Here is a 15,022-nt window from a genome sequence, read left to right as displayed (position 1 = left end):
ACTATGGTGGAGTCCAAAGACAAAGGTACTGTAGCAGAAACCTTGACGACCTTGCATTGATTCCTCCAAATCGGTTTTCAAATAATCTAATGTAGTCAAGTGAAGCTCTTTTGTTTATCTTATTGTCCATAATTATATACCTCCCGACAAAGTCTAATTCTCATGTGGTTACTCATTTATGTGCACTAATGCATAATTGTGTCTTCAAAAGTTATTTAAGTCTCTTGAAGCACATAATGCAATTCCCTTGCATGCCACATAATGAGATAGCCATCTTTTCTATTTGGATCAGTAAGGCATTGCCAGGTTTCAAAGAAGGTGCTATACTACTTTTGCTTGAATTGATTACGATTTGGATTCTTGGGAATAGTGGCAAACATTGGTACGTCCTACTCATGTAATCAAATCTTTGAAGCTGCTCTTGAGCATCTTGTTTTAGCCAGCAGGGCTATGGTGGCAAATGCCCAGGAAGTGGAGGTAGACTCTGTTGACAGCAAAATTGGAGACACATACTTACCCTTGTCCGGGTATGACGAGGCTGTTTTTGCTTATGAGAAGGCGCTAAATGTGTTTAAGACCACTAAAGGAGAGAATCATCCATCTGTTGGTTCAGTTTTCATCTGTGTGGCAGATTTGTATAACAGGACAGGTAAAGTTCAGGAATCAATATCATACTGCGAGAATGCTCTTCGAGGACATAGCGTCAATTACTTGAAGGTTGTGGTATCTGTGGTGATTGGATTTACTGTTTTGGTTACTTGGCATTTGATTAAGGGTGTTAAAGAGGACTCGAAAGCTGAGGACAAGCTGCAACATGTTAGAAGTTGATTCTAAAAGTGAAACTTGAGGTCAAGTTTTCGTTTAAGGGGGAAGAAATGTTATGAGTCATTTTATTTACAATTGAAAAGCAGCGTTTTATGTAACTGGTGCGCACCGTTTGTTCCTTGTGTTGGGAGCATGTTAGGTAGGGGTCATCACTAGTTGGTCGACATGTGTCCTAGACAGTTCAATATCTACTAGCTTTCCTGTAGAATGAATGAATGAAAATTCTACATTTCTATTCGAAAGATAATTTCCCAATAATTGGGAGTATTTCTATCAAGCTTTGATCTAAAAACTTTAAGAGTTTTCAACTTTTTTTGTTCTTCTAGCAATTCTTTACTAGTTTCTTTCAAATAGTAAGTAGTTCTACTCTAATTATGATTGAAATTATGAACTATAAAAATGGGGAGTGAAATTTAAACTCCCCAAATTGTAAACCACACTCCTAACTTCTAAATTTTATATTATTATAATTTTCTTTACATATCTTTCTTTCTCGAACGTCTCTTTCCATCTGCATGTTTTCCAAAGAGAAGATAATAATATTCTCAAATCTCAATCTCTAATTCAACCTCTAAATGAAATGGATTCTTTTTGGGTCTACACCAAAGTGGAATGTTAACAAAACCCATAATTATTGAGCAAAACATTCAAAGATTGATGGGCATGAATTTGGGTATTTTGGGCATGAAGCTGGACGATTGTATTAGCTAACAGATTCTGCTTTTGAAGATGGTTATTTGGCAAGAGAAAGTGGTAGAATTGGAAGTGTCAGACCCATCTTTGCCGAGAACGCGATTTGATAGATACTGATGTAGAACAGATGGCGGTCCAATTTCAAGAACAATTGGATCGTGCTAAAGGTGGAAACCGAAAAGTGACTAGTAGACGTGAAATGGGCCTCCGGAGTCCGATTGGGATGCACTTCAGCTTTCCGGAAAGGGAATCGCGCCAGAAATCAAACTTGTGGCTATGCCACAACGTGTGACCTTTTTCGGGCTTTCGGGATCGTTTAGGGCCTCAAAACTGCATTTTTCTATTTTACCCGTTTTTGGTTTTCTTACTTAATTTTGGGTTGTTTTCGTTTTAATCCATGGGCCTTAGGGTTTCGTTGTTAGTCGCCCTAGGGTACTTTTCTCTTATTTGTGCGGCTGCAGAACGCATCTTTCAACTTTATCAATAAAATTGAGATTATTCTCTTTTATCTCTGGTGGACTCCAGAACCTTTTGCTTAGGTTTATTGCTGGTAAACCTAGTTATCAATCCGTCTGCGTCAGGTGGTATCAAAGCAGGTCTTCCCTGTCTCTTTTATTTGCCTTCGTAGCAATGGGTGAAGTCACAAAATCGGATATCGAAGCTCTCATGGCAGCGTTTACCGCTGCCATCAACACCATGAACAATCGGGTGGACGAGTAAATTGGAGAAATTCGTGGGTTGTTGGGAGAGAGAAACAACCACAACAACAACGATCAGAATAGAGACAGGGAAGGAGGCCAGCGAGTTAGGGCTCCACGTAGAGAGGTTGTTGTTCATACTTCAGAATCTGAATCTGAAGAAGATATGGTACAATATGAACCACAAGGACAAGCTGACCAAGATTACAAAGTCAAGGCCGAAATTCCTTTCTTTTCAGGCAACTTGGGTGTAGAAGATTATCTAGATTGGCAGCTTCAGGTGGACAGGTTCTTTGAGATCATGGAAGTTCCTGAGCACAAGCAGGTTAAGCATGTTGCCTGGAGATTGAAGAGTACTGCTGCAGTTTGGTGGGATAAATTGCAGAACACTCGAAAGAAGCAGAGGAAGCAGGGTGTTAGAACATGGCGAAGAATGAAGCAGTTGATGATGGAGAGGTTCTTGCCAGATGATTATGAGCAGATTTTATACAGGCTGTACATAGAATGTGTCCAAGGAACTAGGACGGTGGGTGATTATACAGCTGAGTTCTTACGCTACTCGGAGCGTAATGAATTAGGGGAAACTGAAGGCCAGAAGGTGGCTCGTTATATCAGTGGACTGAAGCCTTCCATTCAGGAGAGAATTGGGTTACAAACTGTTCATACTATGGCCGAAGTTACGAACCTAGCATTGAAGGCAAAGTTGATGGAGAAGCCTTCACGAGCTTCTTCCTTCCAAAGGTATACTACCAAAGGAGTACAGATTTGGTTAACGCCTCAACTGCCAAGGGTACAACCACGCTGCAGAGAGCAGAAAACGCTTTTAAAACTTCTAATCCTCCTTTTAAAGGCGCGGGCAGTTCTAACAGTTCTAGTGGTGCTCAAAATAGGGCCCCGAATCAGAGGTTTAATAATCCCTATGCTAAACCTACAACAGATATCTGTTATCGATGCAACAAGCCGGGGCATAGGTCTAATGTGTGTCCTGAGAGGAGACAAACTGCCCTTATAGATGATTATGATGAGAATGAAGAAGAAGTTGGAAGAGATGGCGATTATGATGGGGCTGAGTTTGCGGAGGAGGAATCTCTTGAGAAGATTAATATTGTGTTGCAGCAGGTTCTACTATGTCCTAAAGAAGAAGGGCAGCGGCGCAATATTTTCAGGTCACTTTGTTCCATTAATAACAAAGTGTGCAATTTAATTGTGGATAATGGAAGCTGCGAAAATTTTGTGGCCAAGAAACTGGTGGAATATTTGCAGTTACCTACGCAACCTCATGAGACACCTTATTCCCTCGGGTGGGTCAAGAAAGGTCCACAAGTTCGAGTTGTTGAATCCTGCAAAGTATCGGTAACCATTGGTAAGCATTATAAAGATGAAGTTTTATGCGACATTATTGATATGGATGCTTGTCATATTTTGTTTGGACGACCTTGGAAATTTGATGTGGATGTGACTTATAAAGGCAGGGACAATGTGATGTTGTTTATGTGGAATAACCATAAAATTGCTATGGCTCCTGTGTGTCAATTTGAGAAATCTGGTGTGAAGAAAGTGGAGAGTTTCCTGACCTTGTCTAGCAGTGAACTTGAGATGGAGAGGGCCTTTAAAGAATCTGAGGTTTTCTGTCCAGTGGTGATAAAGGGGTTGTTGTCTGCAGAAAAGGAAGAAGTGGTGATCCCCAAGGAAGTGCAGAACATATTGGGGGCATTTGAAGAGCTGATTTCGGATGAGTTGCCCAACGAGCTGCCACCTATGAGAGACATTCAACATCAGATTGATTTGGTACCTGGAGCTAGCTTGCCCAATCTGCCACATTACCGAATGAGTCCCAAGGAGAATGAGATTTTGAGAGAGCAGATTGAAGACTTGTTGAAAAAGGGGTTCATTCGAGAAAGTATGAGTCCTTGTGCAGTTCCAGTCCTCCTTGTTCCTAAGAAGGGCAATCAATGGCGGATGTGTGTTGATAGCAGGGCCATTAATAAGATAACTGTGAAGTACAGGTTCCCCATTCCTCGTTTGGAAGACATGCTTGATGAGCTAGAGGGTTCCAAAGTGTTTACCAAGATAGACCTTCGAAGTGGATATCACCAGATTCGAATCAAGCCAGGAGATGAATGGAAGACAGCTTTTAAGAGCAAGGATGGCTTGTACGAGTGGATGGTTATGCCATTCGGATTGTCTAATGCACCCAGCACTTTTATGAGGCTTATGAACCAGGTTCTTCGCCCTTTTATAGGTTCCTTTGTAGTAGTGTATTTTGATGATATACTGATATATAGCAGGACCAAAGAAGAACATCTGGTGCACTTGAAGCAGGTTTTGGTAGCTTTACAGGAGAATAAACTGTACATCAACTTAAAGAAATGTACATTCTGCACCAGCAAGTTATTATTTCTGGGATTTGTGGTTGGAGAAGAAGGCATTCAGGTTGATGAAGAGAAGGTACGGGCTATAAGAGAATGGCCAGCTCCAAAGACAGCCTCTGAGGTGCGGAGCTTTCATGGTTTAGCTACCTTCTACAGGAGGTTTGTGAAGAATTTCAGTACCATTACTGCCCCTATTACTGAATGTTTGAAGAAAGGCAAATTCCAGTGGGGAGAGGAACAAGAGAAGAGTTTTGCCTTGATCAAAGAAAAGCTTTGTACTGCACCAGTTCTCGCTCTTCCTAATTTTGATAAGGTTTTTGAGGTTGAATGTGATGCTAGTGGTGTGGGAGTAGGTGCTGTGTTGTCACATGAGAAGAAACCAGTAGCATTCTTTAGTGAAAAGCTGAGTGAAGCTCGCCAGAAGTGGAGTACTTATGATCAAGAATTTTATGCAGTGTTCCGAGCATTGAGGCAATGGGAGCACTACCTGATTCAGAGAGAATTTGTACTGTTCACGGATCATCAAGCCTTGAAGTACCTTAATAGTCAGAAAACTGTGAATAAGATGCATGCCAGGTGGGTGAGTTTTCTGCAGAAATTTCCTTTTGTGATTCAACATAAATCTGGTACTCTTAATAAGGTGGCAGATGCTTTGAGTAGGAGGGCTTCCTTGCTGGTCACCTTAGCTCAGGAGATTGTGGGGTTTGAGCTCTTGAAGGAGTTGTATGAGGAAGATACTGATTTTAAGGAGATCTGGACCAAATGCAGTAGCAATAATGCAGTTGCAGATTTTTATGTGAATGAAGGGTATTTATTCAAAGGCAATCGGTTATGTATCCCTAGTTCTTCATTGCGAGAAAAACTGATTAGAGATCTGCATGGAGGGGGTTTGAGTGGGCACTTGGGCTGAGACAAAACTGTTGCTGGCCTTGAGGAGAGGTATTTCTGGCCACAGTTGAAGAAGGACACAGGAACTATCGTAAGAAAGTGCTACACCTGCCAGGTCTCTAAGGGTCAGTCTCAAAACACAGGTCTTTATCTACCTTTACCTATTCCTGATGATATTTGGCAGGACCTTGCTATGGATTTTGTGTTGGGATTACCCCGTACCCAAAGGGGAGTGGATTCAGTGTTTGTGGTAGTTGACAGGTTCTCTAAGATGGTGCATTTCATCGCATGTAAGAAGACTGCTGATGCTTCTAATATAGCTAAACTGTTCTTCAGAGAAGTGGTTCGTTTGCATGGAGTACCCAAGTCCATTACATCTGACAGAGACACCAAGTTCCTTAGCCATTTCTGGATTACCTTGTGGAGGATGTTTGGAACAACTTTGAACCGTAGCAGCACAGCTCATCCTCAAACTGATGGACAGACAGAGGTTACTAATAGAACCTTGGGTAACATGGTTCGGAGTGTTTGTGGAGATAGGCCCAAACAATGGGATTATGCTTTACCACAGGTGGAGTTTGCTTATAACAGTGCTGTGCATAGTGCAACAGGGAAGTCCCCATTCTCCTTAGTTTATACTGCTGTTCCTAGACATGTGGTGGATTTGGTCAAGCTTCCTAAAGTTCCTGGTGTTAGTGTTGCTGCTGAAAGCATGGCCAAGGATGTGCAGTTTGTTAGAGAATCAATTAAGGCCAAATTGGAACAAACTAATGCCAAGTATAAAGCTGCAGCTGACAAGCATCGGCGAGTTAAAGTGTTCCAGGAAGGTGATGACGTGATGGTGTTCCTGAGGAAGGAGAGATTCCCTGTTGGTACCTATAACAAGTTGAAGCCCAGAAAATATGGTCCTTTTAAGGTGGTGAAGAAGATCAATGATAATGCTTATGTTGTTGCACTTCCAGATTCAATGGCCATTTCTAACACTTTCAATGTTGCTGATCTGCATGAGTTTCGTGAAGATGAGGCTCTTTATCCTGAAGAGAACTCGGGGTCGAGTTCTTCGGAGGTGGAGGAGACTGATGTAGAACAGATGGCGGTCCAATTTCAAGAACAATTGGATCGTGCTAAAGGTGGAAACCGAAAAGTGACTAGTAGACGTGAAATGGGCCTCCGGAGTCCGATTGGGACGCACTTTAGCTTTCCGGAAAGGGAATCGCGCCAGAAATCAAACTCGTGGTTATACCACGACGTGTCACCTTTTTCGGGCTTTCGGGATCGTTTAGGGCCTCAAAACTGCATTTTTCTATTTTACCCGTTTTTGGTTTTCTTAGTTAATTTTGGGTTGTTTTCGTTTTTATTCATGGGCCTTAGGGTTTCGTTGTTAGTCGCCCTAGGATACTTTTCTCTTATTTATGCGGCTGCAGAACGCATCTTTCAACTTTATCAATAAAATTGAGATTATTCTCTTTTATCTCTGGTGGACTCCAGAACCTTTTGCTTAGGTTTATTGCTGGTAAACCTAGTTATCAATCCGTCTGCGTCAGATACGTAATCCAATCTGTGTTTTTCTTTCTATATTTTCAAATTTCAATTTCAAGCAAAGTACAGTTCTTTAAGCGGGCCGATTTGCTAGCTATACATATGGAGACCTCCAATTCTACGTATCTGTCATTGATTCGTCTTTGCAAAACCATCACCCTCTTGGGAAGAGTAGCCGCGCATTTGCTTAATGGGGAATCTATTCCCAACATGTTTTTGCAAAAAGAAGAGCCCAGGTTAGGCACTTTTCCTGTGAAAGAATTCTTACCCAAATCCAATTCCTACAAATTAGTAGACTTGATCAAATCCTCAGTGAGACTTCCATGTAGGAAATTTGGCCCAAAAGAAAGCTTTTCTTGTTGTGGAAGCGAGGATATTGCGTCGAAAGGAAGATACCTACAAATGATTTGTTGAGAAAGATTGATTTCTGACCATTTGAGTTGCAGACAATCCCAGTTAAGTTGCATGTGGGAGTCTCTTGATTCCGAGAACTGAACAGAGATGAATGAGGAAAAAAGTCAAAAACGAGTCAGTTTTGGAAGTTTCGCTCCATGTTTTCCGGTGAAGAGAAAAAACTTGGTCATATTTCTTGGATGCTTGTTCCGTCCGACAGAGCGTCCTCCAAACATTGTCGTCGGACGAGTAGGTTTAGATTGGCAGTCCATAACTGAAGGTTTAAGGCGGCACGGGGAGGAGCGATGATGGAGTTGTGGTATCCTAAGGAGCAATCTGCAACAGGCGAATTGCAACAACGGAGCGAGGATCACCCTCTGTTGTAGGGTGCTCTGAACTCGATTGCGGGGCTTCAGGCTTTGGTTGCTGGGTCGTGCTAGTTGAAGTGGAGCGCCGACCTCTATTGCCGGGTAACCCAGCCACTTTTATGGCCATTACAAGGTGGCGGCGGGGTTTAACGATGGTGTGGTCCGACAAAGGGTGCAAACCATAGATCGGTGGCGGAGTGGCGCGTTTGTAGCATTGGTCCGTCTCTGGCGGAATGAGGTAGAGGCTGGAAATTCTGGGTCGTGGGCTGTTCCTGGGTGTTTGGGCCTTCAATTGTGGGTCTGTCTTAGGTTCTATGTATTTCTAATATTTGTTTTCACTTTTAGGTGTATTTTATTTACAATAATCCTTACCCCTTCTTGGCAAGAACATGTGGGCTCTGTCCACGTTTGCATACTCAGTATACTTTGTCTGTCCTTGCGCAGCGGCGGATCATGAATTGGTAGCACCTCCGGGTGGCAGGATGAAATGAAGTATTGTCAAATTAATATCTGGTCGTCAGCATATTGGGAAAGCTACTTTATTGGTTTTATGGCATTACTTTAACTTTCCGTTATGCCACTGTTATTGTAAAGCAAATGGAGTAGTCCGTATGACACTCTTGGCTTATTGATGCATGTTTGAATATATTATAGTTGTAGAGCATCTTGTTATTATTCGGGAGGTCTTCTTGAGATTTATTGTAATTTGAAATTTGGACACTATGTCACCCCCTGTGTATTCATCAGTTTCATTAATCAAGACTTGAGGGTAGTCGCACAGCCCTTATTTAAAAAAAAAAAAATTTGAATAGATCTAGATTTGAATTGAAAGGGGAATCCATTCCCAACGGCATTACGTACCTTTCGTCTGATCTCTTTTAGTTGACGGAAATCTAAGAGAAAGTTAACCAAGTAGAAATAACCTTGGGTAATGTTGGAAAATCATATGCCACAAACATAAAAAAACATTAAAAAATAAAGAGGGAGTGTGGTTTACAATTTGGGAATTGCAAATTTTACTCTCTATGAAAATTAAATATTTACCTTTGAATATAGAGGATGAATTCTAACTGCAATAACAAATTCAAGATTTGGACCCATGACGCTCTGTCGTAAATTTTTTTTTAAAATACTGTTCACAGTAAAAATAAAAGTGAAACGATAAAAAGTTAAAAGGATAAATAATGATAAAAAGAGCAATGGTGAAAATATTAAAACTTTTGTATCTTATAGAATATTTATTTATTGATTTTTTTTCCTGAAGTTATGGGCAATTAGGACTATTTACAGTGGTGAGGCGGCCAGCGTTTTTAATGTAGGCTTGAGAAAACCAGGGGTTTTGGCTAATCGCCAGTTTTCAACTGAAACTATGGGGCAGCACTTACCTCTGTTTGACAGTTCCCTTGGTTTATCTCGAAACTGTGCGTTTCCTACCGTCCGAAATTATAAATCATCATGTAGCCCCTGGTTTTGGTTTTGCTCTCTCCCTCCTTCTCGATCCCCACTTTTCCATGTGGCTATTTATATACAAAACAATACCAAATCTCCCACTCCTGTTCCTAGAGTCAGCCATACTGTACTGACTTGTTCTCCATCTTTCTCTGATCTCTTCAGTTTCTTGCTTGTTTATTCCTGTTTGGTTTGGTTTCTACGTCTTAAGAGACATCTCATTCTCTTTCGCATTTCAACAAACACCATCCTCATGACCACTCAGATCAATTATTAACCCAGAAAAGAAGAAGCTAGCTGGCTAGACTTGTTTTTCTTTTTCTGTTGTTGTTGTTACCATATCTATCTTTCTATCTGGGCTGCTGCAGTGAATTATTCTTGTTGTAGATCGGTCCATCAGTTTGTGTTCTGTGGTGTTGAAAGTTGGACAGAGATCGATTGATATGGGAATAGAGGCTGGTGGTTTGGTAGAGCAGGGTGGCGATCGTCATCACAACAAGGTTAATGTTGTTGGGCATCATCATGTTGGTTATATGAAAAATAAGGTTATGAGGAAAAGAAAGTATTGCAGCAAGAACAGGAAGGTTAAGCATTCTTCTTCTGATTCTGCTCTGCAACGACTCTTTGTTTCGTGTAGAGACGTTTTCAAAGGCCTTGGAACACTTCCTTCGCCTCACCGTGTGCAGGAATTGTGCAACGTTCTTGGTACGTTTTATTCTATTCAACTTCAATTATATCTTTTCTTTCCGATTCCTCGCCTTCTCGCTCTCTAGCTGTATATGCATGCCTCCATCTCTTCTATTGAGTCTATTTTGGGCTACACTCCAATTTTGGTATTATTCAATTGCTTTAATATATAAATTTTGCACTGAGAAACAAACCCACAAATTTTTTCTTTTTCTTTTTTGGGTCTCAATTTTCAACAACTACAGAGAATCAATAAAAGTTTGGAATTGAAACTGCCCTTAACAGTTTTTGGATTGAAATGTTTCTCATCCGCTTTTCTTTTCTTTTCTAATTTTTTATTTATTTAATTTTGGTTGGTTACCGTGATAACAATTTAGAGATGCTTTTGTACATGAATTAAATTTATTTTATTCAAAGAGTATCTATGGTAATCCAAAATTTGGTGAAGGAAATGTAGCTAGAACAAATAATTATAAGTGGATATAGCATTTTTTTTTCTTTGCTTCTTGTTTTGTTAATTATGAGGATCGAAATGGCTCCATCTCAGATTCTTAGTCTTTTAGCATCAGTTGTCCACTCTTACTATATTAGTCATTGTTAGGTCCCATTGCACCGGGCTCGGTACTTTGGTTTGTGTCGAGTTTGGACCTAGCTACTTTTGATTTGCTTGTTTTAAAAATATGCATGAGTAGTACTAGTAATTGTTTTCTACATTTGATGAAGTGTGCATACAGGTAACGTGCCAAAGATGGTAGTATTTTGATATCAGCTAGATAAATAAATAAAACTTTCCTCTTCTGTATAGGCTGGGCATGCTTTGGTGGTTTAGAAAATGCTAGTAAGTAAGCAATGAGATATGAAGAATCTGTATCTTGATTATGCACATATTCCATGTCGGATGGAGACATAAACATTTTTTTGATGACCCCCATTGATTGTTGCCCACTTGCCCTCGACCTCATTTGCTTAATGATATATAGTTGGTTGCGTAGTTGGTGACTCTGTTTCATAATGTTAATGTAGATAAATTTAGGCCTGAAGATGTTGGGCTAAGCAGTGATTTGCAGTTCTTCAAGCCTGAAACTGAGGTGAAAGGCACTCCAAGGGTTACATATACGACCATATACAAGTGCAATAACTTTTCGGTAAATCTAGTGTATTCTATTGCTTCCTTCTTTGCAATGTGCTCTTAAATCCCAGTTATATATTCTGCACGTACATGTGCACATATTTGGTTCTTGAGTTTAATTTGCTTCCCTTAATTTTATTGTATGCATGCAGTTGTGCTGTTTCTTTATTCCAGCAACTGGTGTTATCCCTCTCCATAACCATCCCGGAATGACTGTTTTCAGTAAGCTTCTACTGGGCAAGATGCACATCAAATCATATGATTTGGTTGATCCTATCAAGAATTCAGATGCTTCTCAAGGTGAGCCTCTTAATTTCTTATACCTCTGTGTACATGTGAGTGTGGACTATGAAGATGGAATAAGTACACCATAAACATTATTGTCACTTGGATTTACAGATGATTTTATTAATTTGCAGTGAGATTGGCAAAGTTGAAAGCTGATAGCGTATTCACTGCCCCTTGCAAAACATCAGTACTATATCCAACAACAGGTGGCAATATCCACGCCTTCACCGCCATAACTCCTTGTGCGGTGCTTGATGTGATCGGGCCCCCCTATTCTAAAGAAGATGGCCGGGACTGCTCATATTACAAAGATCATCCCTATGCTTCGTATTCTGGTAATTAATTAGTCAATTTATTAACAAACTCTTAATTTATTGCCCATCTTATAAATGTTGATCAGCAGCTAGAGTAGATGACCTGCCTGGTCTAGATATCATGACAACTAGCTTACTTCTAAAGTTGGTTTTACAAGAAATCATGGTCAAGTCTACAATTAACATGGAATTACTCTGTCCATTTTTGAATGCAGCTGCAAAAGTAACTGAAGAGGAAGGTGATAATTATGGGTGGTTGGAAGAGATTGAGATGCCTGATAACTCAGAAATGGATGGAATCGAGTACGGGGGTCCGCAGATTATTGACACCATCTAGTTTCATCTCTTTCTTCTTTTGGTCAAATGAATACTTCAGTAAAGAGGCCCCCAAGGCCAGCAGAAACAAGGAAAGACAAGCCAACAAAAGAAGGCTCAAGAAAAGCACAGGTTAAAAAGATAATGCTGGTTTTTGTAGATCGGTTGGGAGCTTTCAGTTCATTTGATTTATTATTTTTTGTTCTTAATGTAACATAGTTTTACATACTAGATATATGGATCAGCACTACGCTACCTTGTTGGCTCTTTGTTTTGTAAATTTGCTAGAAAGAAGACCATCCGAATATACTAGTAATACTACGAGTCGGCAATTTTACTTGAATCAGAACGTATTAACCAACGAGGCTTAGATCAAATTGTATGGATCGAAGAAGACTCCAAGTATTAGAGAAGCTATTTATCTAGCCAACACATTCCCATTGCAGGACATTTTCATTTCTTCATCATCACCTCTCTTGGACGAAATGACCCTATTTCGGATCGGACAATGATAAATATTCTCTCTCAAGTCCAGTATCTCTTTTTAATTGGTTGTAGACCAGCAGAAAGACCGAAAAACCAGCTCATATTGCTGCTTCGTTGGTCCATAACGGGATTCAGCACCCTCCTTCCCCCCTTAGCTGGAGTTTTTGTGTTTGATGGGTTACCTGATCCATTTCACTTGTAGAGGCTTACCTGTTCCACGTCACTTGTGGAGAAGTAAGTTATTTGTGTAGTTTTGTTTGTTGTCTCTGTCAAGGGTTCTTTTTCTTTTTCCTGTTGTGTTTTTAATGTCATTACCCTTTGCCAAAAAAAATAAAAAAATAGAAAATTAAAGAAGAAGACTCCAAGTGCCAGAATGTCAATGTCTGATGGATTTTCTATTGAGCTACTTTTCAAAACAGTGACCCCGACTGTTTAGTCCCACTTACTCTGGGGAGGCCCAATGTGGTGGACTTTGCTACTTTATCATCGAATGCAGCCGTATGCAAAAGGTTACATGATGTTACAAGCCTTTAGGTTATAGAGGTCTAAAAAACGTATAGCGGAACTGTGTTTCGGTCCGACGGGGTCCGGACCCCCCCAAACTTACTGTTGGACATATTGCTGTTAACCAATCTAAGGAAAAACCTTCCATTCATGAAGAGGACCCTCCTCCTCCTCCCAAATCCACGTGATAATAAAAACAATCACTGATAATAAGAATATAGTAATATTAAATAAAAACTGAGGATGGAAATTCAGAATTTCCAACAAAAGAATGGAAATCAATTTTATGAGGTGTGTAAGGAATTTCAAAAGTTGCAACTCAAGTGTCCACATCATGCATATAGTTTTGACTTTTGAAGTCCTAGTCCAATACTTCTATGACGGATTGGGTTACGTCAGTAGGAGCATGGTGGACTCAGCATATGGCAGTGAGTTAATGGATAAGACCGGTTAACAAGCCTATGATCTCTTTGAGAACCTGAGTGACAACAATTGTCAATTTAATACAAGGGAGAGATGAGTAAAAGCATAGGAGTTTATGAGCTTGAGATGAGGAATGGAGGTCATATAGGAAAAGATAACACTGGTAGTAAGCTTTGCCTGCATGTGTCATCATAACGTGGGATAGGCTGGTCACTAAGTTCTTAAAGCAATTCTTTCCTGCCCAACTAACTCAAAAACTGAGGATGGAAATTCAGAATTTCCAACAAAAGACTGGAAATCAATTTTATGAGGTGTGTAAGGAATTTCAAAAGTTGCAACTCAAGTGTCCACACCATGCATATAGTTTTGACTTTTGAAGTCCTAGTCCAATACTTCTATGACGGATTGGATTACGTCAGTAGGAGCATGGTGGACTCAACATGTGGCAGTGTGTTAATGGATAAGACCAGTTAACATGCATATGATTTCTTTGAGAACCTGAGTGACTACAATTGTCAATTTAATACAAGGGAGAGATGAGTAAAAGCAGAGGAGTTTATGAGCTTGAGATGAGGAATGGAGGTCATATAGGAAAAGATATTGAGGTAGAATAATTGATTGTATTCATTCGTATGAAATATATACAGAACGTCTACTTGTACAGCTAAGGTTCTCCAACAAGTCAGGAGACCAAAAATGAATGACAACTATACAATTACAATTGATTATAAATTGATACAGAGTATTCTAACATATCAATCTTAATTATATGCCAAAATAGACTATCAATCAAATTGAATGTCAAGATATACTTTTCAGCACGTGAGGCACTTAATGAGATTAAAAGACTAATTTACCCTTAAAAGTATATACTTCAACAGTGTATGAACGCTTCGAGGACTTTTAAAATGATACCTGAACTTTCAAAGTTATCAATGTGATACCTGAACTCATTTTTTTCGTATCAACGTCGTACATGCGGTCGATTTCCGTTACAGAAACGTTAACTATGACCACGTGCCCAACATGTGAGGCACAAAATAAGGGTAAAAATGACTTTTCCCACTTTCTTTAGTTCTTCATGGGGTTCTTTATTTCAACAGTGTCTGAACTCTTCGAGGACTTTTGAAATGATACCTAAACTTTCAAATTTATCAATGTGATACCTGGATTCATTTTTTTGTATCAACGTCGTACTTGAGGTTGATTTCCATCATAGAATCATTAACTATGACCATGTGCCCAACACTTGAGGCACTTAATGAGGTTAAAAGACTAATTTACCCTCAAAAGTATTGTTTTTTATATTTTTTTTGCTTTCTTTCTTTCTTGTTTTTCTTTTTTGACGTCTTCTTCCCTCTGATTTGTCCCCTCCGATTGGAAGCCATGGCCGCAAATCAGATCTCACCTTCTCTCTCAACCACCCAACCCTTTCCAAGCACTACCTGACTACAACCACATTGAACTCAGCTAGATCGATATGGCTACCTTGCAAAAATTCAAGCTCTTCGCCACTCAATGCCCTGTCGTCGCCTGAAGCCCCACACGCAGCCCATCCGCCAGCCCCGTCATCCACCTCGGCCGCCATAAAACCCTCAGATTGTTCCTCACCCGCCCCGACCACCGCCGATTGCCTCGCGGGAGTACCTCG

At 40.2% G+C, this 15,022-nt stretch overlaps 1 protein-coding gene across 1 annotated transcript; it reads left to right on the top strand.

Moving 5' to 3' along the window:
- The first annotated feature begins 9,125 nt into the window (after positions 1-9,125).
- Positions 9,126-12,736, top strand: LOC112193737 (plant cysteine oxidase 2). Its single transcript, XM_024333968.2, has 5 exons — positions 9,126-9,930; positions 10,936-11,057; positions 11,194-11,341; positions 11,461-11,664; positions 11,859-12,736. Exons 1-5 carry the CDS (start codon positions 9,669-9,671, stop codon positions 11,978-11,980), a joined length of 858 nt encoding a protein of 285 aa, XP_024189736.1. The 5' UTR covers positions 9,126-9,668; the 3' UTR covers positions 11,981-12,736.
- Positions 12,737-15,022: the final 2,286 nt, after the last annotated feature.

This window comes from Rosa chinensis, chromosome 3 (genome assembly GCF_002994745.2).
Source record: "Rosa chinensis cultivar Old Blush chromosome 3, RchiOBHm-V2, whole genome shotgun sequence".
Taxonomy (NCBI): domain Eukaryota; kingdom Viridiplantae; phylum Streptophyta; class Magnoliopsida; order Rosales; family Rosaceae; genus Rosa; species Rosa chinensis.
This window is presented reverse-complemented; position numbering and strand designations above follow the sequence as displayed.

Bases quoted from the DNA above. Each gene is read 5' to 3' on its own strand.
- LOC112193737 (XM_024333968.2), top strand. From the start codon at position 9,669: ATGGGAATAGAGGCTGGTGGTTTGGTAGAGCAGGGTGGCGATCGTCAT. The intron at 9,931-10,935 runs GTACGTTTTATT...ATGTTAATGTAG, and splicing joins GGAATTGTGCAACGTTCTTG to ATAAATTTAGGCCTGAAGAT. The intron at 11,665-11,858 runs GTAATTAATTAG...TTTTGAATGCAG, and splicing joins TCCCTATGCTTCGTATTCTG to CTGCAAAAGTAACTGAAGAG.